We start from the raw sequence: 27,101 nt of genomic DNA on the forward strand, positions 1-27,101 counted from the left end.
TTTTATTGTATTTTATTGCATTTTATTATTTTATTTTTTATTTATTGTATTTTATTGCATTTATATTATTTTATTTTATTTTTCTTTCTATTGTATTTTATTTATTTTATTTGTATTTAGTTATTGTATTATTTGTTTTATTTGTATTTTTATTTATTGTATTTTATTTATTTATTTTGTTTTTATTTTAGTTATTTGTATTTGTTTGTAATTTTATTTATTTTATTTTTTATTTTATTCATTCTTTTATATTTTATTTTATTTTATTTTTTATAAATTTATTTTTTATCGGATTTATTTTTATTTTTAATTTTAGGTCGCAGTGTTTTCTAAGCGTCAGTTTCAGGTTCCTCCTCTGCAGCATGGGCTTAGAGAAGGGACGTCCGTGCGTTGTACCGCTGCGACGACGAAGTGAGATGCGCCAGCACCCTTAAATATTGGTTGGTATTTTTATTCACGGCACGACATTAAAGCCAGGACCCTCGACCATCTCGGCTGCCACCCGTCTCCGCGGGAGGACCCCACCCCAGCGCCACCCAGGCACAAAGCGCGCCCACCACCTGCACACCTCCCGCCGCTCGCAGCACCTGCCGGCGCCGTGCATGCGCTTCCAAATAGCGTCCCTAGAGGGCAGACTCGAGCCAGGAAGTTCTAACGCCCGTCGTACAGGCACGACGTGAAACGGCTCTGCTTTGCGGCCCCCGGCCTCCGCCGTAAAGCGCCGTGGGCTGCCCCGCGTGAGTGAGCTGACGGGCGACTTCCGCGGGGTGCGGGGGCGGGAGGGGGACAAGCGGGTGGATGCGGGTGGTGAAGCGGGTGAAGCGTGGTGGAAGGCGGGCCACCTGGACGCCCCGGCTAGTGGGCAAACGCGGGAGCCGGAGCCGAGCCGTGAGCCAGCTGCTCCACACCCTGACTAAGAAGCAGAAGAAGCACCTTCGGGATTTCGGCGATGAGCATCCACTTTACGACAGTTGTGGCGGCCCCTGCCGGGCGCGCGGGGGCCGTCTCCGCGGGGTCCCGACGGCGGCTGCCACGGCCCGCGCTACCCCCCCCCACGACCGCCTCCTCCCCCCCACGCGCATCCTCCCCCCCCACGCGCTCCTCCCCCCCGGTCGGCTTCCCCGCAGCGCTCACCCCCCCAACGCTCCTCCCCCCCTTCCCATCGCTCCACCCCCTGTGATCCTCCCGCCGCGCTCCTCCCCATCCTCCTCACCACGGCTCCTCCCCCCCCCACGCGCTTCCCTCCACTCTCCTCCCCCGCGCTTCCCCACCCTCCTTCACCACGCTCCTCCCCCCCCCCACGCTTTCCCCCCCCCACGCTCCTCCCCCCCCCCCGCGCTTCCCAACCCTCCTCCCCAAGCTCCTCCCCCACGCTCGTCCCCCCCCACGCTTTCCCCCCCCTCCCCAGGCTCCTCTCCCCACGCGCTTCCCACCCTCCTCCCCACGCTCCTCCCGCCCACGCTCCTCCCCACGCTTCTCCCCACGCTCCTCCCCCACGCTTTCCCACTCTCCCCAGGCTCCTCCCCCCTGCGCTTCCCACCCTCCTCCCCAAGCTCCTCCCCACGCTCTCCCCCCCGCGCTTCCCACCCTCCTCCTCACGCTCCTCCCACCCACGCTTCCCACCCTCCTCCCCAAGCTCCTCCCCACGCTCCTCCCCACGCTCCTCCCCCCACGCTTTCCACCCTCCCAAGCTCCTCCCCCCCCCCCGCGCTTCCCACCCTCCTCCCAAGCTCCTCCCCACGCCCTCCCCACGCTTCTCCCCACGCTCCTCCCCCCCGCGCTTTCCCACCCTCCCCAGGCTCTCCCCCCTGCGCTTCCCAACCCTCCTCCCAAGCTCCTCCCCCACGCTCCTCCCCCCCGCGCTTCCCACCCTCCTCCTCACGCTCCTTCCCCCCCACGCTTCCCACCCTTCTTCTCCCCAAGCTCCTCCCCACGCTCCTCCCCCACGCTCCTCCCCCCACGCTTTCCCACCCTCCCCAGGCTCCTCCCATCCCCCCACGCTTCCCACCCTCCCCACGCTCCTCCCCCCCCCCCCCCCCCCCGCGCCTTCCCACTCTCCTCCCCACGCTCCACCCCCAGCGCTTCTCCACAGGCTCCCCCCAACGCTTCCCCCCTTGCCCCCAGCGCCCCCCACACGCTCCTCGCCCCTCCCCCCACGCTCCCCCCCCCCCCCCCCCCCCGGGCCCTTCACCTCCTTCAGCACCACCCCCACCCTCGGTTCAGGTGGCTCCGGAGATTGGGTTCTTCAGATGGGCTTCTTCGTGAGTCTTCCTGCCTTTCGTGGAGCCCCTTAGCTTTGTGCTAGACCTCACGCCTCTTGTGGGGCTGGGCTGTTAGAGAGGTTTCCTAAGATTGTGTGTGTGTGTGTGTGTTGTAAAGAATTGCCTGGGCCCTTGGACACCTGTGTTCTCTCCAGGTACAGAGGGGACACCAGCGCACCGGTACCTGTGGCTCCGCCTCCGCGTGTCCAGACTCTCGGTTCCCATCTTGTTGCTCACCCCCCACTGTGCTTTGGGCCGCTTCACACCAGCGGTTAGGGGCATCATGATTAAGAAATGTGCTAGAAATGGGCTTTTATTGCTTAATTGATACTTCTTCGCAGGAGGAGCCCGCAAACTGTGTTCGTCATGTGACCTTGTTAACTTTTCATGTCTCAGTTGTTCGTTTGTGATATTCTTACAATCCCTGCCCAAATGCACATGTGGCCTTTCACATGGACCATAGTTATAATGTATTTATATTGGAATTCTTCTGCCTTTTTCATTTAAAGTTGTATAGTTAGACTGTTTACTAATGGCTACGTGCTAGTAGTTAGAGTTTAATGTTACCTGTTTCTTCTCAGGGTTTCTGGAAAGGAGGCAAAACCACGATTTATCAACGGGTAATGCTTTTATTCTTTTTTTAAGTAATAGGTGGTTCTTGGCTGTTAATTTTAAGATTGTATATAATGATAATAAAAGCCTGGCTACATTTTCATTCTTTGCGATTGTAGATGTAAGCCATTAATTTAGTCATGTTGCTAAGTGTTGAATGCAGATGTCTGTCATAATGCCATTGTGATAACTGATAGAGTTTGAAACACGTTTTTTAAAATAGATTGTATTTATTCATGAGACACAGAGAGGCAGAGACACAGACAGAGGGAGAAGCACGCTTCCTGCGGGGGAGCCTGATGTGGGCCTTGATCCCAGGACCCCAGGGCCAGGCCCTGAGCCGAGGCAGACACTCAACGCTTGAGCCATTCAACGGTGCTTCTGAGATTGAGATTCTTGAAGCCTACTAGAACCTGCCAAGAAGACTCACCAGAGAGCTCTTGGTGAATCCTTAGAAGTGTCTTGTTTACTCAACATAGAGGGAGCCACAAACAGTTGCAAACTGAACAAAGTTCCTAGCTCAGAACAGCAAACTAAAAATGCATTCTTTTGATGTATTGTAATTTTCCTGTTGCTCTGTTGGGCATGCCAAATATCTGACAGGTAGATCAGATTTCCTTATAACCAAAAGCTCTGTTTTAGCCTGCTTTTTTCCCATGTAGAATATTAGCATTTCAAGAAGATGAATAGATTCTAGAATCACAGCTAGACTAGCCTTTTTTGTTTGTTTTTTTGTTTTGTTTTTTTTTTTAAGAGAGTCACACACTTAGGGGGTGGGGACGGGGAGAGAGAATTTTAAAGCAGGCTTCGCACCTCGCATAGAGCCCAACTGTGGGCTGGATCCCACAACCCTGAGATCGTGATCTTGAGCCAAAATCAAGAGTCCAGAATCACTTAACCAACTGAGCCACTCAGTCGTCCTGCTAGACTAGCTTTTAAAAATAACTTTGGGCTAGGCATGATTGAATAGATAGGATATGGATATTTACAGAAAAGCTAATTTTTATTTATGAAAGTCTCAACCTGTTCTATTTTTGGCCCTAATGATAATCTTAGGGACAGACAGAAACAAGAATATGTTTCTGTTTTAAAATTTTCCCCATTTTTTCCGGGCAGCTGGGTGCTTAGTCAATTTAAGCATCTGCCTTCAGCTCAGGTCATGATCCCAGGGTCCTGGGATGAGCCCCAGACTCAGCAGGGAGTCTGCTTCTCCCTGTCTCTAACCCTACCCTCACTCATTCTCACTCCCTCTCAAATAAATAAATAAAATATTTTTTAAAAATAAAATTTCCTATTTTCCTTTTAGTCAGAGAATTCAGATGCTTCAGGTTCTGAAAGTGAAGCAGAGAGGTGAACCAGAACAAGTTCTGGGTACCACAAACTACTCGCCACATTAAAGGAAGCATCAGAAGAGGAGGAGGAGGAAGAGGAGGACGAAGAAGAAGAGGAAGAAGACAGTGCTGTAGATGAGGTAGAAACGAACAGTGAAGATGATGGTAGTGATGTCAGCATGGAGAAAGAGACAACAGCCGAGTCCACCAAAGTGCAGGAGAGTAAGTCTCTTTGGTGTGGGCTCAGTCACCTTTGTCAGGACAGCTGCCCTGTGAACACGGTGCTGGGTACTGTTGTGAGTTGAACCAAAGCACATAGATCCAAAGCAGGGACTCTTAACCTTGTTGATTCCGTGATATCTTTGAGAATCTGGTGAAAACACAAGACCATATAGCCAGAAAAATGCAGTAGTAGTAGTATTTTGCTTACCATTTCCAGGATTTCATCAATCCTAAAGAGCCCTTGACTCAGAGGAAGGGAACATGATGCTGTTTTTGTGCCAGTCTCCCAAAAGATCACTGTCCCTCCCTTAGAGAAACCAAGTTTAATGGAAGACAAACTGTACAAAAATTGTCAAGCAGCAGGTTTTGTATGGAGCAGCCAGTTAAGAGGCGTTGAAGAGACATGGAGTGGTTGCACACTGTCAGAGTAAATGAGGGAGGGCTTCAGAGAACAGCTGAGATTGAGAGCTTAAAGGAATTCTCTCATTCAGACTTCAGGTGGCTTTTTTTAACTTTAAAACCAACTTTATGGAGGGATGTATGATTTACAATGAAGTGTACCTATTTTAAGTGTACAATTCAGTGAGTTTGACAGGTACATCCTCTATGTTATAATTGTCAAAATCAAGATTCAGAACATTTCCGGTACTTCCAAAAGATGTCTTCTTACTCTTTTATGGTCGGTTTCCCCCTCTGGCATCAGGCAACCACTGACCTGCTTCCTTTCAGTAAGATTAGTTTTGCCTGTTTCTAAAATTCATATAAATGGAAGCATATAGTCTGTACCCTTTTGTGTCTGGCTTCTTTGGCTCCTCAAGTTTTTTGTGACTGATCCAAGTTGTTCACGTACCAGTAATTCATGAGTTGGTACTGCTGGAGTCGTATCGCGTTGTCAGTGTGTCTGGGTGCCTTTTTATATCTCACTATGGTAATGCCTGTTTCCTTGCAGCCATATTTTTTCTCTATACCGTAAGGTCATACATAATTCTTAACATTTTAATTAATCAATTTTACTAGGATAAAAATTCATTGCCTCAGACTTAGGGTTTTGTTTTGTTTTCTATTTCCTATTTTGGATTTTTTTTAATGAAAAGTTTGAGTTTGGGATGCCTGGGCGGCTCAGTGGTTCGTCATCTGCCTTCGGCTCGGGGGGGTGATCCTGGAGACCTAGGATTGAGTCCCTCATTGGACTCCCTGTAAGGAGCCTGCTCCTCCCTCTGCCTGTATTTCTGCCTCTCTTCTCTCTTTCTCATATAAATAAAATTTTTTAAAAGAAGTTTTGGGTTTTTGGTTGTTGTTTTTAGGTTATAGAAGTGAATAGGCTTACTGTTAAACATTTAAGAGGATAGTGTAGTTAACCTATATTTTCACCACCTTCGGATGAACACCTTTAACATTGTATATAACCTTCCAGATTACTTTTTTATGGATACATGTGTGAGTACAAGTATGTACATAGATAATTGTGTGTGTGTGTGTGTATGTGCACGCATGCTAATGGTCTCATCCACTTTTGCAACTTACTTTTTTTTTTAATAGTATACCACAGACCTTTTCTATGTGAATAATCAGGGATTCATATTAGCTGCTCAATTACATGGTATTTTCATTGTAAATGATACGTGGTAATGTAATTAGCACTCTTGATAGAAAAGGATGAAATCAATTTTTCCAGTTATTTCTTGTTTTAATCAGTGCCTCTTTGAATATCCTTACCATGTGATCTTAGTGTACTTCATCTAGTTATCATCTTAAAATAAGTTCTAGAACTGGAACTGGTTCACTCATCAGGCTTAATTTGAAAACTTAAGTCTTCCACCTGAATTTCCTTAAAAGTAAATAATAGCAATGAACATCAGTGTTGATTTAGGCTAAAGAATTAAATTTTACTTGTTCACAGAACTATAATTATATTCATGCCTAAATAATTTTACAAAATGTTCTTTCTCAAAATTACAGGTATGGTTTTTGCCTGCTGACCCTGAAGGAAAAGATGGGGATGGGCCACTTGGCCACATCACAAGATCCCTTGAGGAATTTACAGATGCAAAACACGAGTCACTCTTCAGCCTGGAAACCAATTTTCTCGAGGAAAGTGAAGGCGCATGTTCTCTGAAAGTATCACAAGGTCAGAGCAGCGTGTGTTTTTTCAAATTCAGCAGGTGCTTAGCATGGGGGCTTGTGTGCTAGTACGTGTTAAATCTCTTGCTACTGCAATGAGCAGCGATAGAAACATTTTAGCAGCTATATCTAGAACTGGGAAGAAAGACTTCTCAAAGGTATTTTTTGGTGAGGCAGTGCTGGGAGTCAAGAGGCTACTTAGTAGGACAGGTAGCCTAGGAGTGAAAGTAGGGAAGGCCAGCTCCCCAGACCTCGTATTTCCACCGTTGGGGTCAGGGGAAGACTTCTGATTTTTCTCCCCCACGCAGGGAAGGAAGAGAAAGGAGAAAAATACTTTTATACTTTCTTTGTGCCCTTCACTTGCTCTTTTATGGGAGTAGGAATTTTCCCAGATTTGTAAGACTCAGGACTGGCTAATCTCATTGGGTCCTCATTACCAGGGAGCACCTTCAAAGACCAAAAAGCTCCCTTCTGTTCCTCCAGTCCTCTCTCTTGGCCATGCCTCTCTCCCTCCAGTGGCGGTGAACTAGGACAAGGCCTGCCTCTGTGTGGTAGGTGTAGTCAGATCTCTGCTCTCTCTCTCTCTCAGGTCCCACTTTCTCAGCTTGTGCCTGGAGGGCAAGTCAGGTTGGTCTCATTCTGTATTCTGACTGCCTTTTTTGGTTTCATTGTCCTTCTACCCAGCTCTAAATACTACCGTTAATGAAGCTGACGTTTTAATCCTTATTTGGCTCTTTTGTTCTGTTGGCTATTGTGCTGGAGAAGTAGTAGATAAAATTTGGGCACAAACCCCATTCTGAACCATCAGAACTTTAATAACCTTGGAGAAGAAGTGCCTGGGTGGCTCAGTTGGTTAAGCGTCCTGCTGTTGATTTCCACTCAGGTCATGATCTCAGGGTAGTGAGATCAAGCCCTGTGTCAGGCGCTCTGCTGCTTATGATTCTCTCCACCCCTCACGCTCCGTTGTTCACATGCACTCTCTCTTCCTCCCTCCCCTTCTCTTTTTTTTTTAAAGATTTATTTATTTATTTATTCATGAGAGACAGAAAGAGAGGCAGAGGCACAGGCAGAGGGAAAAAGCAGGCTCCATGCAGGGAGCCCTACATGGGACTTGATCCCAGGTCTCCAGGATCACACCCTGGGCTGAAGGCGGTGCTAAACCGCTGAGCCACCCAGGCTGCCCATCCTTCCTCTCTAAAAGAAAGGAAATTTTTAAAAAAATCAGAACCTTGGAGGAGACGTGAGGAAGTTTGATTATCCTAAAATTTCTCTGTTGTTTTGCCTATACAGATATATTAGCACCTAGGATTCTTATATCCTATAGTTTGGTTCTGGGTGTTTAGTACAGAATGCACTGCATTTGAAGTTTTGCCATTTGGATCCTTGCATAGGTCAATTTAACTTTTCTCTGCTTCTTAATGAGTGACTGGAAGGTAAGGTTGGGTGGCTAGCTCAGAGGACTGAAGATAAGATAACCTCGACTGTAAGTACTACTAGTTGGATCATTGTTCAGCTCAGTTGAGTATTGAACATTTCTATGTGTCCTGTAATATAAGATAAATCAGGGATGGATCCTGCTCTCAGGGATCTTACAGTGTTTGCAGCGAGTAGGTGGGGGCAGGGTTGGGGACAGTCTGTAGGGCACCATGGATGGCCTCTTAGTGGAACCAGTGCTGTGCCTGGCATAATAGGCTTCAGGGAAATAGTTCTTGTGAGTCAGGATGTGACATTAAACTGATAGTATTTGGACTTACAAAAATGAAGTGAAGGAAAGGATAGAATTTTTAATCAGAGGAAGAAAACCCACAGAGGCAGAAGAATTTGAGGGCCATATAATTCAAAACTTATATTGGAGAGGTAGCTTGGAGGTGTACATCCTAGAGTGCCCCAAATTTCAGACTGAGAAGCTTCTTCAAGGGTTTGAGCTGAGAAGTAATGTGATGAGAGAAATGCTTTAGGGAAAGGAACCGGTTAGAAACTTTTGAGCTGGGAGAGAGGATGGGGAACAAAGATAGGGAAAAGGATGAGTTAAAATCGAGAAAAAAAAGAGTATGTCGTTTGGAGAGAAGACCAAAAAAAATGCCTGCTCTTTCCTCCCAAGTGATCTGACATTTCCTGATTTCTGCATTAGATCCATTTCTACAACATGTGAACAAAGAACTGAAAGAAAAAGAAATTCAAGCTGTTGCCACAAATCCCAGAACTACTCACCAGCTAAAAGTAAGTGTTGCCTAGTCATTCCTGTCACCAAGAAAGTAAAGCTCCAAGTTAGGCAGTGGTCTTGGGTTTGGCGTTCTCCTCGAATGTATGATAAACACCAGTGGTAGAGGAGTTGATAGGGGAGCATAGGATAGGAAGGCTGGAAGAGCTTAGTGGCACAGGTGTAGCTGGGAAAGGCCTGGGGAAGCTGGAGTGTGGGAGCAGGTAAGAATGGCTTTGCAGGCAGGTCCACCAGGGTGTGGACCAGCATCTGAGAGACGCTGTCACATGACCCAAGGCAAGTCAGTCTACCTCTTTGATCTTCACTATTCTCATCTGTTAGAGGGGGGGCAGTAATGCTTACCTCAAAATGAAGTGATGTAGTTTACTGACATACATAGAAAATATTGAGTAAAACAGTAGCTACTGCTGCTGTTGGTTTTGTTCAAAGAATCTGAGAGAGGTTCATAACTAAGTTACTCGTGTGTGGAGCCATTTTTTCTGCTTGTGTGGGGTTTTTTTTTTTTTTTTAGTTTTAGTTTTTTTTTTTATCAGCTCATGCTGTTTTTAAGAGTTGGTCATTCTTTTTAATTGAAATTTTTACTAAAGTAATAATTATAGCTACATTTTTAAGAAATAACACAAAGACATCCCTTATGCCCTTTGCCCAGTTTCCTCCAGTGGTAGCATCTCGGCAAAACTGTTTGACAGTATCAGGGCCAGGAAATTGACATTAACACGCTTGTCTTCTTCAGCTTTTCCCAGTTTTGCTCCTACTCTGTTGTGTGTGTCTGTAGTTCTTTACTATTTTGTCGGGTCTAGGTTCCCCTTATCCACCACCAAAGTCAAGATGAGAACATTCCCAGCTCCATAAAGATCTCTCTTGTTTCTGCTTGCCCTTTTAAAAACCACACCCTTCCCCCTCCTCCCAATTCCTAATCCTTGGTAACCACTAGTCTGTTCTCCGTTTCTATAATTTTGTCATTACAAAAGCATTGTATAAAAAGAATCCTACAGATTGGCTTTTTTCACTTAGCATAGTTCCCTAGAGATCCACCTCTAGTTCTTGGGGCATATCAATAATTCATTTCTTTTTATTGCTGAGATCATCTTTTTTTTTTTTTTCTGAGATCAGCGATTTTGTTACGATGCAAAAATTCCCACTCATACTGGCATCTCACAAAAAAAAAATATATGCTTTAGGATTTTAATGGCTGTATCTCAAAAAATTTATTTCATGCCCAAGTAAATTTGGAAGACTTGAAGTTAAATACAATAGAACAGAGCTCTTGTCATAGGACTCATCAGAACCTTTTGTATCTAATATACATTGTGACTCTCTGTAAGGGGGATTAGCTTCTGTGTTGTTTACCAAAGTTATTTGACCATGGAGCCCCCCCCTTTTTTTTTCTAGAATGAATTTTGATTTCCTAGAACATATTCCACCAAATAGTTTGGGACATACTGACCTAGTGAAGAGCTCAGGTTGGAAGTCAGAAACCTTGAGCTCTAGCTCTCAGCTCTCAGCTCTCTTCTCTCCTAGGTAAAGTTTGTCTGAATCCTATAATGTCTGAGCCTCTGCTTCCCTAAGCTTTAAGACAAGCATTATAGTGTCCACCTTGCTGGGTTGTTGGTGAGGATTAAATGAGGTAATCTGATAAATCGGAGAGAGCTTGGTAAATTAGAAAGTACTGTGTGAAAGTAATGTATTGAAAAGCATTTCTAACTTAGCTCTTGATCTCTCTCTCTCTTTCCTAGTGGCCTGTATTGGGCCAGCTTGTCTTTTCATCCAAGTTTCAGAAGTTGGAAACATTTAAACCCTCAAAGGACGTTGACTTAAAGTCACTTCATCTGCAGAAGCCCCTGGAATCCACCTGGACCAAGACGAACAGCCAGTTCCTCTCTGGTCCCTCCAAATCAAGTAGCCCTTTCACACCCCTCCAGAAAGAGCTCTTCTTAATTATGAACTCTTACCAGGATCTATTCTACCCAGAAAGGACTGCCCTGAAGAATGGGGAGGAGATCCGCCATGTGTACTGCCTACACGCAATAAATCATGTCCTCAAAGCCAATGCCCAGGTGCTTAGTAACAATAGCAGACGTCGCAGTCAGAAGCTTGGGGTGGGTGACGATGATGACTTCAGAGACCAAGGGCTAACAAGGCCCAAGGTGAGTGGCAGCAGGAGAGCTTCATCCAGGAGAGCTTTGTCCTCCAGAAGGAGGCTTCTGGCTGTGCCGTATAGGTGTCTGGCACTTGGCAGATAGTCAGGTATTTTAATGGTAACGAATACTGGAATAATGAATGAGTCCAAGAGTGAACACCTTAGATGGGCCAGGTGGTGCCAGAGCAGTGCAGTAGACAGCTCAGTGGACTGTTTCTAACTGGATTTAACTGGAAACTTGTGAGTCAGAGGTTCCTCTGATAATTCTTGAGATAATCCTGAGCATACATAAATGACACTCCATTGTAAATCTCTTTGTGATTGTCAGAAATGGTTGGAACCTTAGCCAGCCTTTTATCCAATCTCTAAATACTGCAGCTATGGATAGAGACCCAGATTCATAGAGGACCTTGCTGAAGAGAACCGGGAAATGAGTAGCAGAGATGGGATTAGAACCAAGAATTTTCATTACTGAGCCACACACATAAGTAAATCTTGGGAAACAGAAATTCCGGTTTTTCCATTGTATACTTACCGCTGCTTAAAGTGATGATTACCTTTATTTGGGCTCATAAGCCTAAGTTCCAGTGGATGTGGGGCTTTGGTAGGAAATGTCTTTTAATTGTGCCCACATTACTCATGTTGTGTGGCTACATCATGTGTCTTCCATTCCCCATACCTCCTTAACCTGTATCCCTCCATATGGAGGAAGTCTCATCTTTTTAGATGTTTCACTGAGTCTAATAGGATTCTAGGGCTTAGTACTGATGTGGCTCTTAGACATTTTTTAGTCTGGCCCCCTATATGATAACTGGGGAAGCTGAAGCCTGGATACTTAGTGTCACAGCTGGGACAGCAGTAACTTGGCCCTCTTCAATCTAGGGCCCTTGGTGCTGCACTCACTATGCCCCTGTGGCTGTGCTTGCTCCCTTTCTGGGAAACTATCTCAGAGTCTTAAAAATAAGGATTATAAGTTTATCTGTTTCCATTTAGAGTTGTAGAAAACAATGAGTCAGATTACCCATGAAGCACATTTAGAATTTGATGAGTTGTGGGCTCTGACGGGTTGTTTACATTGTTGATATTTACAGAAGGGTAATGAGAAACTTATTGTTTGTTAAGCATATTCTATTTTTATTCTCTCCAGTTGTAACTGTAAGCATTTTTGGAAATGTTTGGAAAACTGAGTCCTACGTTTCCCATTGAGATATGATCTCATTTCAGAAATGCTTTATCATCATTTCTGAAAAACATGCTAGGAAATATATTAGATGCGTTAATCCTTTTCCTTACCAGCTTTATTTGTTCTCTACTTATCATACCTAGTTCATTTATTTTATTTTTTGTTTTTTTAAATTTTTTTTCCTAATGCATTCATTTATTTAGCATTTATCCCTTGCAGCTTATGCATAAAAATACTGTAGTAAGGTCTGTGCGAGACAGAAATGAGTAACATTCCTTGACACTTGTATGTTTATATTGGATTTTTGCTAGTGGACTCCTGTTAAAGGCATTGACTTAATCCTGAAAGATACTTCCACATTCTGGTTGGGAATTGCTTCTCATGGGGCTATTAGATTAAAGTCCATAGGACAGTGCTGTGGATATGAGAGGTGCTTAGTTTGTAGTCCTGAACCTGGTTCTGTGCAAAGGAGGTGGCTGAGATGTGAGCCCTTGCAGGGCCTGCTGCTTTATGGAGGGTTCTTTAGCACCATGTCTTCAGCAGGCTGACCGCAGCTGCGGACCCTTCCCCTGGTCCCACCGAGGCTGTTGTGGCTTTCTCCATAGGTGCTGATAGTTGTGCCCTTCCGAGAAGCTGCTCTGCGGGTGGTGCAGCTCTTCATCAGCCTCCTCGAGGGTGACAGCAAGAAGAAAATAATTGTGAGCAACAAAAAGAGGTTTAAGGGAGAGTATGGCTCAGATCCTGAGGAGAGACCACCCAACCTGAAGAGGCCTGAGGATTATGAAGCTGTGTTTGTCGGCAACATCGATGACCACTTTCGGATTGGTAATTCCTTCTTGTTTTAATTCAAACCCTGAAGACCTGTGGTATGTGGTTCACATGACTAGAGGCTAGAAGCTGGGAATTGGGCATTCTCTCAGTGGGGTGAGATGTCCTCCTAACAGGACCCGGGTGCATTTGGGACATCTTGTCTGCCAGGGAAGAGAGTCTTGCCTGGCTAATAGGGTGGACACTTGGCTCAGGATGGAGCATCTCTGAGGCTGTATGTAAAAAAAAACATGCACATTTAAAGCAGAAATGTCTCAGCACATCCAGAATTAGTAGTTGATGCTACAGGGGGAGTTGGAAGTGATAGGGCCTTAGAGGGTCCCTCCGGGGAGGCTGAATAAACTGGGTGTCCATGTACAGTGGTGGACTTCCCTTCTTCCAGCCATGGAGAGTGCCTACCCTGAATTGTCTCCACTCAGGACTTACCGACTGCTACCCAACTTGTCACATCTTTGCTTGTCTCAACCAACTCCCATATACTTGGTTGGTTGTATATTGATAGAGTAAATTCTTAGGAAAATGTTTTTTCGCCACGTAAGTTCATTCAAAAAAACATGCATTAAGCGTCTACTTTGTACCAAGTACTGCTAAGAAGCTGAGGATATAGAAATAAAAGTTGTGGTTCTTGCTGTTAAGGAAATCCAGCCTATTGGGCAAACAGTACAGATTGATAAGTGCTGATCAGAGGATGCAGTGGATGATCTGGGGGTGTTTAAAGTGATTTTTGTACTAAAATTTTTGTTGTAAGGAGGGGTGGTCAGAATGCAGGAAAAGGTTTTAGAGAGGAAACTGCACTTGCAGAGGCATCAGGGTGAATAAGCCGGGTATGACCAAAGATCTACAAAGGCTTCAGCATGGCTGGAGTGTCAGGTGCACCAAAGTAGGGGGGCGGGCACGAGAGTAGATGGTTTTTTTTTTGTTTGTTTGTTTGTTATTTATTCATTTATTTTTTGCGAGAGTAGATGTTTAGTTTTAAACATGTGCAGGAGTCCTGCCAGTTACTGATATGTCAGTTTTGAGCTCAAGAAAGAAAAGTTGGGCTGGAAATACAGATCTTTGTGAAGATGGCGTTATAGCTATGGTTAGTGAATAAATTTACCCATTTATTGCCCATAAACTTATGTAAGGTGTGATTGGAATTTAGAGCCAACTCACAGACTTGTGGAAGAGCTGTTTGGATCTGAAAAGATAGATATGAGCCAGGTCAGGGCTAGAAGAGGAAGTGAGTATTAAAGAAATGGAAAGTACCAGAAGGAAAAGAACATTTTGAGGAGGATGTGTTCCATATGCTGCTTCATGCATTTGTAACAAACATTGAAGTATCTTTGATTTGGTGACCTTGGCAAGAGTCCTTTCAGTGGAGTCCTGAGAATCAGGCCAGATTGTGATGTACTGAGGAACAAGTAGGAGATTTCTTTCTTCTTTCTTTCCTTTTTTTTTTTTTTTAAGATTTTATTTATTTATTCATGAAAGACATCAAGAGACGTAGAGACATAGGCAGAGGGAGAAGCAGGCTCCCTGCAGGGAGCCCCAGGTGGGACTCGATCCCGGACCCCAGGATCACACCCTGAGCTGAAGGCAAATGCCACCCAGGCATCCCGAGTGAGAGATTTCTAAGCAGACACCATTCTCTGGAGAGGTTTTAGTGGAAAGGGAAGGACGAGAGTGAGACCATAGAGGCAAGAGGAGGACGATTATTTTAGTAAGGAAAACAATTTGAACATGGGTCATGTGCTAAGGGGAAAGACGTGAAGGTCAACAATGCAAGGTGAGTGGGTAGCAGCTGATGGCTTGGTGGGAATAATGGACGGCTGTGTACTTGGCTATCTCATGTAGGCGTGGCGATACTCCAGAGAAGCATCCGCCTCTATGCCCCCTTCTACTCCTCCGACATCCTCATTGCCTCCCCGCTGGGCTTGAGGACCATCATCGGTGCAGAAGGAGAGAAGAAGAGAGATATTGACTTTTTGTCTTCTATTGAGCTGCTCATCATTGATCAAGCTGACATTTATCTGATGCAGAACTGGGAGCATGTCCTGGTAATGTGGTCATTCACATTTAGAGTGCCAACATTCATGTTTAGAGAGCGAAGGAGCTCAGTGATTTAATAAGTCTTAAAGTCTTAAATCCAGATGAGAACTCAGTTTGGAAATGGAAATGTTTCACATTTTCCAGTTTGAAAAAACCTTTAGGTTCTCTTCTACACACAGATTGGTCAATAATTATTCAGAGAAGTAAAAATTCTTGCCAGTATTTTCAAATCTCCAGAAAAGATTCCTTCGCCTTAAGGTCACTTCAGTGTGGCTGGTTGGTAGATTGGTTCCTCCTGACCTGGAATGCCTTCATCTAATATAATTCCTCCTATAGTTTATGCTCATTCTCTTTTGTTTGGCCTTCAGTGGAAATGGGAAAACATTACTCAGGATTTCTTAATGTGTGATCTTGTTTTACAGAGAAATGTAGGATATCTTTATCCTGTTAATGTAACTTGTGCTATAATTTTTTCCTCCTTTCCTGCATACTCTGCAGTGTTGTCCACTTTAGGATTGAACAACTGTGCTTTGGAACAATCCTTATCACAGAACCATAGATTTGGTTTTTTAAGGCTTGTGAGAACTCACTTCTGCAGTCCCAGGGCTTGTAGGAAGGTGGGGCAAATAAAGGGGATACTTTAATTTATAAAGTAGTGAATAAATGCAGAGTATTTGTTATCCTTTAATATATATTTTAAGGTGAAAATACAATTAAGATAGAAAAGGCATGTCAATGTAATTTGAGGAAACGGCACATGTGGTGGCTCTAGGATCTCCATTTTTTGAAAACTAGGCCACTGAAGAACAATGGCTATGGTATCCATGGTATTTCCCTTCTTGTCCAAATTTGGGACTGAGGAACCCATAGAATGACCAGGATGGCATTTTCAGAAATTCCTTTCAAAGGAATATTCCTGTAGGTACCATTTTTTGAAAGATCTAAGAGGTAGCCAGTTTTAGCTTACCTTTCTGTTGGGGGTGTTCAGCTAACTAGGCAATTCACACCCATCTGACCCTTGATTTTCTGATGTAATTTGGAATTTGACTATACATACTCCATGGGGTTAATAAGATGACAGACTTGTAAAATGCTTAGCAGTGTCAACAGGTACATCCTCCATAAAAATTAATGGTAGTGTTATTTCTGCTCAAAGCATTTGATGAACCACATGAACCTACTGCCCTTGGATTCACACGGAGTGGACTTCTCCCGAGTGAGGATGTGGAGCCTCAATAGTTGGTCTAAGTACTATCGCCAGACTCTGCTTTTTGGGGCCCTGCAGGATGCCCAGATCAACTCCGTGTTCAGCAAGTACTGCGTCAATCTCCAAGGCCAGGTGGGCATGCTCTCCTTGTTTCTTTGGGTCTTCCTGAAGCATTGTATACTGTTTGGGTCATGAGGCATACGGGAAGGAAGGCATTTGGTCAGTGGTGGGGATGACTCGCTTCCTCACTTTCTCATCAACTCCTGGCAGGTGGCTGTGAGGAACGTCCCAATAACTGGCTCCATCAGCCATGTCCTGGTGCAGCTTCCACATGTCTTCCAGAGGATGGAAGCTGAAAATGTAGCTTCGGTGATTGATGCCAGGTACCTCTCTCTCCTGTTGGACACGTCGGGGGTACAGAGAAGTTTTTAGCCTTGGCATACAAATTTAAAATTGGATTCCATGTCGGTTTTACTGATGAGATCATAGAACCCAATCATCATTGATACAGGAAGAAACTGAAGCCCAGAGAGGAATGATACTTTGTCCCGGTTCTCTTAGGTGGTTAGTGGCAGCATTAGTACTGTAAATCAGAGGTTCTTTCCATAAGATTGTGGCATTTTTTAATTAACACTGCTTGATACTGCTAAGTGTTCCGTGTCAACAACTTAATTGAAGCCCTTCAGGGCAAGGACTAATGCCCAGAAGCAAACACTGAAACCTTTAAATATTCGACTGTAAGCCTTTCACCTTTTGCCTCTTGCAAACATCAAGGTTCCAGTGTTTCTAATTCTCTATTTCCCCTGTCTCTTCATTGTGTTTCATCAGGGGACCATGGTAGGAGAAAGATACTTTGCATATGGGAAGTGTTCAGTAATTACTTGTTATTGATTAACCACTGAATGAATGAATGAATGAATGGTGTGCTTGTCTATTTCTGGAGTAATTCTCTGGGATACACTGGCATCACCTCTATTTTTTACAGTGAATAGAGTTACCACTTATTTTATTTATTCTTGTGTTAGCTCTTTGTGATGAGGTAAGCCAGATTGGCCTCTTTGCAGGAGGTGGAAGGAGATTGTGACTTGCCCAGGGTAACGCAGTTAGTGGTGACACTGTGGGCTAATCTCTAAATCATTGACTTTGCCCTTTGCTTTTCCAAATCAGGTTTAATTTTTTTGTGAACAAGATTTTGCCTCAGTATCGTGATGCAGTCATGTCTCATACGCTCATCTATGTCCCCTCCTACTTTGACTTCGTGCGTCTCCGAAACTACTTCAAGAAGGAAGAACTGAACTTCACCCACATCTGCGAGTACACTCCGAAGTCTGGTATTTCCAGGGCCAGACACTTCTTCCTTCAAGGAGAGAAGCAGTTTTTGCTCCTCACAGAGCGCTTCCATTTCTACAAAAGGTAAAGTAGTGCTGGGTTTTGAGTGTCCTCTTAGGAGGGGAAATGTATTGCAAATCATGGCCTGCTTCTGAGTGCATGGTGGGTTTTGTGGTGCTGTGAGGTCCTCTTTCACTCTACTTCGTACAGAGAAGCTAGAGACTTTTGGAACTGGGCACTCTTCTTGGTTGGTTGGTCTCTTCTCTTGTTGGAAGAGGTAGAGACAAATGAGTGACTATAGTATAATCTGTGTGTAGATCTGGAGTGGGCCCACACTTGGGATACTTCCTGTAGCTGTGGTTGTATACCTCAAGAAAGACATCATTGAGTTGAACACTTCTCAGTAGGCACAACTGAAGTGAATATAGAAAGGAAAGGAACTGTCATGGAAGCACAGACAAAATATCAGGAACTGTGTGGTCTGGGGAGGTGGAGGCCGAGCACAAGGTCAGTGTTCCAAAAGTTACAGTGTGTTTTGAGGAGGTGCACACATGCCTCCTCACAGGAGACCGGAGGGAGGGCCCCCCTGTTTGCAGGAGGCAAAAGGTGAAAGGCTTAGAGTTGAATATTTAATGATTTCAGCATTTGTTTGGCTTCCCCATTTTGTGAGTCTGACAAAACAAATTGGATTTGCTTTTTTAAAAAAATTCTAATTAGAGCATTAGTAATATTGAGCCTTCTGTTACTATTTGCAGCCATTTGTGCCCCCAGAAGTCAGGTATTCCATTGTTTTGCCAAGTCTGTCTCTGCTGCCAAGTGAAAAAGCCCTTTTTAAACCCGTTATCTATAGAGATGGAAATTGCATCCTATTATCTTTTCCTTCCTGATGTGCAGTAATGTTCAGTGAATTGATGTTTTGCCTTTATTGTTTAACTCTCAGTCATACTACCGAGGGGCACATTTTCTCAGAGAACCCCAAACATAAAAGCCAGAAATCATCCAGGCTTTGGAGCATATTTGATGACACGTGTTGGCATTGCTTTGCCTTTTAATTTATGCCCCATGTAAGGATGTGCTCCCCAAACATGCTCTCGTTACCAAGACGGGGAGGGAGGAATCCAGCAGCCTGGATTCCTGCCACAGCCAGGGCAGAGCAGGCTGACATGACTTGGCCTCTCTGGGTATTCTGCTGACTAGGCAATCTGTGAGTGGAGAGATGAGAAATGGCTGCACTTGTGTTCCCTGGGCTGCATTCTTGGCCACCTACACAGGGCTGTTTGGCCAAAGAGTGTTAATGAATGCCTGCTTATTGGTGTCATTATTTGCTTTGTGGAACAAGTAAGTTGTTTTCATTCATGTTGGAAAGTGATATTTTGGGGGAGTTTGCACTCAGCAGATCTTAAGAGCCCTTAGTTTTCTATCAGCTTGACACATGAAAGCAAGCCTTTTAAGTGAAGTGGATGGATTGGAAAACTTCCCAGTGTGATTGTTTATAGCAAGTATGAATTAGGCTGGGAGGAAGACTGCTCTCAAAGAGCGGCTTTCCAAGGAGAGAGGGCGTGATGTCTCAAGTCGGCAGGACAGTCCCGTGGCTTACACCACTGTATTTACCAAACTGTTTTGCCCCCAGATCATTATATAGACAAATCTAGCATGTACCACTTGCTCTATACCTTGGATCTGGTTAATTGGTATGTCCTGTATTTAAGATGAATAGAAATAATGTGCTTCAGTGTCCCGAGACTGCTAATTATCTCAGGGTTTCCAACTATAGATTTCTTTCCTTGAGACATCCCCAAGGTGAAGATAGGTGCTTTTATCTGCAGTGCCTTTGTGATTTGATTTGACCATGGGGAAGGTACTTGTGTGTTAAACTTTAGTATCCAACTCTGAAATTCAGTATTTATATTCTCTGTGGAAGTAGGCTGTGTTAGAAACATCACAGCTCATTTGTGAGCTACCAGAACATTTTCAGCCTGAAGATGAGTCTGTTTTTTTTTGGGATTGGGGGATGAAACCAGTAGAATTAGGGTTGGACAGGCTTTTGGTCATGGTGGCCCGCCTGAGCATGGGATGCTTCACAGTGGTTTCCCTGAGCTTTATCACTGGGTTGCCACAGCAGGGAGGTTTTTCAACCAGGGAGCAAGTCAGAACTCTGGAGGTGGGATTTATGGGATTGGTAAAGGCTGCTGGGGTGTTTCTGAGTACACCCTACATGAGAGTCCCAGTTCTGGAAGTAGCTTACCATCTTTTTAGACAGTGTGGAGGAGCTACCCTTTCAAATCAGTTGTGGGTGCCTCATTTATCTTTCACAGTTGGTAGGTGAGCTAGACATCCGGAATGTCCTTTGTCCTTAGTTTAAGGTCCCATCCAGCTGTTCAATCATATTTGTGTGCTTTTATTTTTGTTTTTAAGATTTTATTTATTTGAGAGAGAGAACACTCACACATGATTGAGGGAAAGAGCAGAGGGGGAGGGGGAGGGACAAGCAAGCAGCTGTGCTGGATGCAGAGCCCAGCCTGATGCGGGGCTCAGTCCCAGGATCCCAAGATCATGACCTGAACCAAAACCAAGAGTCAGGTGCTCAACTGACTGAGTCACCCAGGTGCCCCTTGGTCATATTTGTAGGGGTCACTGAATACCCAAAGCCTATACCAAGGGAGGAAGAAGGGAAGGGATGCTGAAGACTAAGGAGATTTGGCACTGACTGCCCCTCTGAAGAAGCCCTCACCACGTTCACTATTTCCAGAAGATAACTAGTCTCTATTGTGGGAGAATTGAAACTGAGAGAGATTTTCTTGTTTTTTTAAGTATAACACTTACTGGAATTGGTTTTGTGCTTTGTTTTAAAAGTACTCTGGTTCTAAGAATATTACACAATTATTGTAGAGAATTGGGAAAATCTAGGTTAAAAAAAAGAAAATGGAATCTCACTGCTTGGATATTAATACCCATTTTGGTATATTTCTTTCCTGTTTTTCTGTGTGAAAAATAGGTGCACATGAACATAGACACACGTATACACACTTTTCTGAAAATATTACATTGGGATCACATTGTACTCATTGGGATTTTTTTTCTTTTATGTGCTTATTGAAAAACAACTTTAAAATGTTAACACTTTGGCATGTATATTTGTAGCTTATGGGTACATTTTTAAGTTGATGTATATAGCTTTGTCACATCCTCCCTTCCCCCAACATTTTATTTGGAAAGATTTTCATTACAAAGGAAATCATAAGACTAAGAGTGAACATCTATAACTCCTTTTACTTGGGCTTCATCAGGTGTTAGCATTTGAGTCTTATTTTTCCTTCCTGAACCATTTGTAAATAAACTACAGGAGGCTTCATGACACTGAATCCCCAAATCATTCAGCATGTAGTTCCTAAAAACAAGAATATTTTCTCTAACCAATACCATTATCATACCACTTGATACTACACAGTAATATCATCTGATATATAGTCTGTATCCAGATTTTCCTAGTTTCCCTACGTTGACCATTATAGCTGTTTCACTCCCTAACCCAGGATTCAGTTAAGGATCATATGTTACATTTGGTTAATGTTTCTTTAGTCTATCTTAACCATTTTCAGCTAGGGGCGGTTTTGCTGAGACATTTGGTCATCAAAACTGAAGGGTTATTCTAGTGATGTAGTGTTTTTAGTGCGTTGAGGTGAGGATTATTCTGGATATCCCAGAGTCCACAGGATAGCCCCACAACAAAGAATTATCTGGCTCAATATGTCAGTAGTGCTGAGGTTAAAGAAACCTTCATCTAGAATAATTCTCTTGCTTCATTTTTTTCTATGACATTCTTTGAAGAGTCCAATTCAGTTTCCTCTAGAATGTCCCAGAGTCTGGATTGTGTAATTGTTTTTTTAATATTTAGATCAGTGGTTCCCAAACTTTGCTGTACATTAGAATCCCCTCGGAGAGCTTTTAAAGATCCAAATACCCGAGTCATGTTCCAATGCCATTTAAATCCCTGTGTCTGGGAGTGGGGATGAAGGATAGATACCCCACACCTACAAACAGGTGATTCAAAGTGCAGCAAAGTTTGGAACCACTGACTTAGGTTAAATACCTTTGCTAAGAACTCTACGTAGAGGATGTTGTATACTTTCCACTGCATCTTGTCAGTAGCACATAATGTCAGTTTATGTCATTTTTGGTGATGTTAAATGTAATCACTAACAAGGTGGGTCTGCTAGATCTCTCCATTGTAAGGTATCTTTTCTATTTAATTAATAAGTAGTTTGTTAGATGTGTATTGAATCCTTCTTAATGGTTATATAGTATTATGTTGTATGGATATATAATTAGCCCAGTTTCCTTTTAATGGGTATATAGATTTAAAAAAAATTGTTCTATTATATACAACAGTGCCACAAATATCCATATGCATAGTTGATGGCGTAGTTGTCTAGTTATTTCATTAGGATGAACATGAAGAGGAAAACTCGTTAGCTCAAAATCTGTACATGGTGAAAAATTTATTATACATTGCTGCTTATTTGCTCCCTACCATCTTCCCCATATCTTGTCTCCCCCTCCCCAGAATACACACACGATAATTTATACTCCATTCACCTATTTTCTGCAAAACCCCCCTTGATAGCTCAATGATAACGTCAATGTTTTAATGTCTTTTTCTTGCATTTTCATGTTTGTTTGTTTGTTTGTTTGTTTGTTTTTTTCATAATTGTCAGCTGAACGTAGAGGCTGAGGTCCAGGTACACCTCTGACTGTCAGGCCACTAGTGTGGGAGTTGTGAATCTAGTCAGGATTTGGTTGTTACTATAGTTAACCTTCCAGACTCCACAGACTTCAAATTCCTCTAGCACACAGTGGCTTAGTGTGAGGCCTGGGGTGCCAGAGGGTCTTTTCTCAGGGTCCAGATCTTCTTGGCTTTCACCAAGCCCTGTACCCCTGTGCCAGCGGAGGGGGTCTCCCTCCACTCTAACCCCTCCCATGGCAGTGGGCTGCTCTTGCTTGTTACTCCCTGCAAGACTTGAGGTGGGGTTGGGGTTCTCTTGGTGTAACTTCGTTCTAGGCAGGCCCTTTCATTCTGGACTGTGGAAGCGGGGCCTTCTCAGTGTTCCTGCAGCACACGCCATGGCAGCAGAACCTGGTCTTTTATCCGTAAGGGGTCTTGGTAGAAGAGAGTTTCCTGCTTCTCCCACGATGGTGGTAGATCTCTGCTTCTGTCAGTGCAGGATCTTGGCTGGAGTGGATTTTGTGCCCTTTCCCCAGAGGCAGTCTGCTGTTGCTTTCTGTTGGGTCTAAGTCCTACGATGGGAAAGGATGGGATGGGGCTTTACCACCCCAGATAACTTGCTTTATTACCCTCCTCCCAACAGCAGTTGACCTTTGCCCCCTCTCGTCAGTTTTGCACTTCTGCTTCATATGGATAGGGGTCTGGGAAGTGAGACATTTCACCAAAGGGGTCTCTCTCTCAGGTCTTCTGTCCTGCCTCCCATCTTTCTCCAGGACTCCTAGTGGAGGCCTGTGGAAAAGAATTCATGAGTGAGTATAAACAGATCCCAGGGATTCTGAACTGTCACATAGAACCACACTTGCCCTTTAAGAGTTTGTTCAGAGTATAGCTGTTTTCTTGCTACCCACTTTTTTGGCAGGTGCCCTCTTCCTCCTGTGCTCCTTCAAAGTGGAGTAGTTATGGGTCCTGTCTCTGCAGTGAGCTTTGTCCTCTTTGGAATTCAGTTATTGGTAAGCTGGCTCTTAAGATCAGGTTGCACATCTCCTCCCAGCCCCTGAGCTCAGCACCATGACACTGGTAGCTCGAAACTGGCCATGGTGGGAGTATTTACACCACAGAAATTGGCAGCTGCTTCAAATCAGCACTCTTAGCACTTTCTTCCCCACTGAGAACTAGGTATTAAACATATACAAGCGCACCCTTGAATCAGTTCACTTGGTTGAGTTGTGACATCAGCTGTCTAGGCTCAAGAAAAGGAATGCTTTTTTAGGTTATGTGGCTTTTTCTTGTTAGTGTGGAAGCAATATTCTCTTGAGTTTACTGTATACTAAGCAGAAGTGGAACTTCATGTTTATTTTTGTTTGTTTTGATAACTAGTGAGGTAGAACAGGAATTTATTCATTAGCCATTAGAATTTCTTCCTTATGATAATGTTAAAAGGTAAGCCACATAGTGGATTGCAATTAAAGTTTGGAAGACTGGGGTTGCCAGAAGGGTCAGATGATCCATGGGATGAGATGACAAGGAAGGCTTATCCTCTGGGAATAAAATAAAACTCCCAAGGGAGTCTAACAGCAGCCTATCAGAGAGTTTTAACAGGAAAAATCAGAACCTTGTCAACTCTAAAATCTTTTGTTATGGGGCCCCAGAGGGAATAATTGACCTCGACCCAAAACATACGGTGAGTCCCTGGGGTCTATACCCCACCACCACCACTGTGAGCACTGCAGCAGGGAAAGAAGTACATAAGCTGTTGAAATTAATTGCTTTTCCATAATGCCTAATGGATCCTCAGGCAGGATTTTGTAAATGGATGAACTTAGGACATCTGCTATGGAGTTAACATGTCTACAGAGTGACAAGAAAAGACTGATGGGAATGCATTTACAGTTTATGCAGTTTATTTTACATACTGGGTCTGACCTCCTCTCCATTACAGAACATTCTGTTTTGCCTGATTATACTAAGGGCAGTGTTGAGTTGTTAAGTGTTTGCTTTTGAAGTTTTCTATGACAGATCTTCAGTCCTCGTCTACCTCAGTCTACCCAGAATAGGCTCAAAAAAAGCAAATTTATCAATATATCAAGCCAAACATTAGGAATTCAAATGTTGCCACAAAATAAGTCCTTCCAACTCAAAATAACCTTTGGTCTGTTGGTTGTTTATGGCATTATCTTCCTCGTTGAGCATGGAGCAGTAAGAGTGAGCTATGCCCCTGTCAAACTCTTAGGTAGCTTTTCCATAAATTTTCTCAAGTAGATACTAGTCTCTCTTTCACCTTTTAATAGGTATACCATAAAAGGGATCAGGAATCTGATTTTCTATGAACTGCCAACTTACTCCCACTTCTACAGTGAAGTCTGTAACATGCTGAAAGCCACCAGCAGAGGAGAGGAAGCCGCCTGGACTTGCACTGTCCTCTACTCCAGGTATGATGCCCAGAGGTTGGCTGCTGTGGTTGGTGTGACGCGGGCTGCACAGATGCTGCAGTCCAAGAAGAATGTCCACCTCTTCATTACTGGAGAAAGATGAGAATTTGTTGGACAGGAAATGGTATTGGCAGGATATATAATGCTGATGCTGCGCCACTCGGACCCAGTTCTGATCACTTACACAAAAGAAGGACTGCTATAGAAGAGGAGCTTCAGGCAGTATCATATTGGACACTTCTTCCTTTTCAGGTCATGTGTCCCTGAAAAGTTAAATGTAAACCAAATTTTGGTCACATCTCTCGGACCTCAGGAGAGAGCTAATAGAATTCCAAAAGACTGATAGAAGGAAAAACTTCTACTTGTGAAATTTTTTTGTAAGCTATAAATTCTTCTATTGTTATTTTTTTCTTTATTGTACTTTATAAAGTCTTTCAGGTTTGCCTGTTTCTGTTTGATGCTTTCTTAAAAGTAAGGCATACATGACATTGCTTGTGAGAACTGGTTATAAGAAATCGGAATACTACTTGGTACTGAATATCATTTTAATTTTGGGTCATGCAGGTTTTGCAAGACTTATTTTTCTCCAGCCAAACATTTTTTAAACTTTAAACATTCTATTTTAATTCAACTTCAGAGAGGTATCCACTGATCTTTTTTAAACTCATAATAGTGTTTCAGTTAAAATCTACACTTAAAATCACGTTATTTAAAATATTAATCTCTTCTCTTGTTTCAAGAATTTTATGAAACTCTTGGTGTTGAAATAGCAATCTTAATATCACCGTCTTCATTACTGTAGTCATTTTGTAAATCATATAACAGCTAAAAATGAAAGGGAAGTTGCACTTTTAAAAACATTTTTATCGTGAAATATTGCCAGAAAAATTACAAGTACCGAACCCAGACCATTTGAGATTAAGTTGATGACTCGATAGGCCTTATCACTTGTAAAAGTTACCCCTGAATTTAGTGTGTATTGCCTCTAAACAAGGGCTTTTCTCTGTGTAACCAAAAAACAGATACCAAATCTGGAATTGCTGTTAATACCTATTGCCATACTCTGACCCTGTTTGCCAAATATCCCAATAATGTCCTCTCTAGCAAAGGATACAATTTAGAATTACATACTGCCTTTAATTGTTACATCTCTGTAGTGTTCTTTATTCTGGAAGAGTACCCCAGCTTTTCACTGGCTTTTTTGACCTTGACACTTTTGAAGATAACAGGCTGATTATTTTGGATAATGTTTCCCTTCTATTAAGTTTAGTTTATGCATCATTGGCAGGAGCACTGCTGTATCCTCCTCACTGCATCTCCTCAGGTGGCACACAGTGTTCACCTGCCCCATTACTGATGATGCTATTTGTTTTTTCTTTTATGTTTATGTTTTTTTTTTTTTTTTTAAGATTTTATTTTTAAGTAATCTCTATACCCAATGCAGGGCTCGAAATCACAGCCCCAATATCAAGAGGCATGTGTCCTACCTGCCAAGCCAGCCACTTGTTTAAGGCAGTGTTTGCCCAGCTTTTTCAGTATGGAGTTCCTTTTATCCTCTTTATTAATTTATGTGGACAAGTGTGGACTTGTAGTTTCACCTTCTATTCAGTGGGTTATAATCCTTTACTATCAGTGTGGACATGTATACACACACAGCATCTAAATTTATTTCTGTATCCATGTACAGAAAGCCATGGATTCACAGCACACCTCTGATTCCAGTCTGACACTACAGGATACCTTCCAGTTTTCTCCCTCTCTGTAGTTGTAACTGCTTCTCAGATAGTGAGACACATGGCCCCTATTATCCTCAGTGGAACAACCCATAATCGGTACAGATTTTCTTTTACTTGGATGCACTTAAAATTGCTTATCAAAAAAAAAAAAGGCAAAATCATTTTTGGGTAGTTCTTCCTGCTGAATATTTAAATAGGCATTTTATTTCTCTCTTTACTCAACATGGAAGGTCAAACAATTAACTCCACATACAACTGGGTTCCTGAAGTTCCAAAAATTGAGGTGACAAACTAGCCAAACCCATACTATAAAGAACTTTTTATATTCATAGTGTCCTGTGGTTATTGGCCTACTCGTGCTACTGTTTACTATAGAATAGCTTTGTATATTACGAGAAAAATGAGTTCACTTGCCTAGTTCAGAAATAGGAGGAAGAAGCACCCCCCGCCCCATTCTCTTTGCATGTTCATCACCCTGTGCATTGGAGCTGATCTCATGACCTTCATTATCACTGTTCACAAGACTCCCGGATCTCCAGCTTCTCTGGATCTCTACACCCTTGTGAATCTGGATTTCAAGTCCAGATTCTGGAAGAGAATAATGTAGCCCCAGGAGTCTGTATTTTATTAAGCATCCCTAGTGATTTTAGTGCTGGTTTATAGCCAGCCAACTGCTTCTCACCTCTAAGAACACTGAGGATTTCAAGTGTGAACAAAGTACTGCTTT

General features: G+C 43.3%; 1 protein-coding gene across 1 annotated transcript; it reads left to right on the forward strand.

Moving 5' to 3' along the window:
* Positions 1-798: 798 nt before the first annotated feature.
* Positions 799-25,784, forward strand: LOC119876405 (digestive organ expansion factor homolog). The gene is made up of 12 exons (XM_038541740.1): positions 799-1,111; positions 2,417-2,532; positions 2,843-2,881; positions 6,386-6,554; positions 8,679-8,767; positions 10,505-10,915; positions 12,697-12,916; positions 14,756-14,958; positions 16,107-16,289; positions 16,428-16,540; positions 17,325-17,570; positions 24,498-25,784. Exons 1-12 carry the CDS (start codon positions 799-801, stop codon positions 24,739-24,741), a joined length of 2,346 nt encoding a protein of 781 aa, XP_038397668.1. The 3' UTR covers positions 24,742-25,784.
* Positions 25,785-27,101: the final 1,317 nt, after the last annotated feature.

The sequence above is a fragment of the Canis lupus genome, chromosome 7 (assembly GCF_011100685.1).
Source record: "Canis lupus familiaris isolate Mischka breed German Shepherd chromosome 7, alternate assembly UU_Cfam_GSD_1.0, whole genome shotgun sequence".
Lineage (NCBI taxonomy): Eukaryota > Metazoa > Chordata > Mammalia > Carnivora > Canidae > Canis > Canis lupus.

Bases quoted from the DNA above. Each gene is read 5' to 3' on its own strand.
- LOC119876405 (XM_038541740.1), top strand. From the start codon at position 799: ATGCGGGTGGTGAAGCGGGTGAAGCGTGGTGGAAGGCGGGCCACCTGG. The intron at 2,882-6,385 runs GTAATGCTTTTA...TCAAAATTACAG, and splicing joins AAACCACGATTTATCAACGG to GTATGGTTTTTGCCTGCTGA. The intron at 6,555-8,678 runs GTCAGAGCAGCG...TTTCTGCATTAG, and splicing joins TTCTCTGAAAGTATCACAAG to ATCCATTTCTACAACATGTG.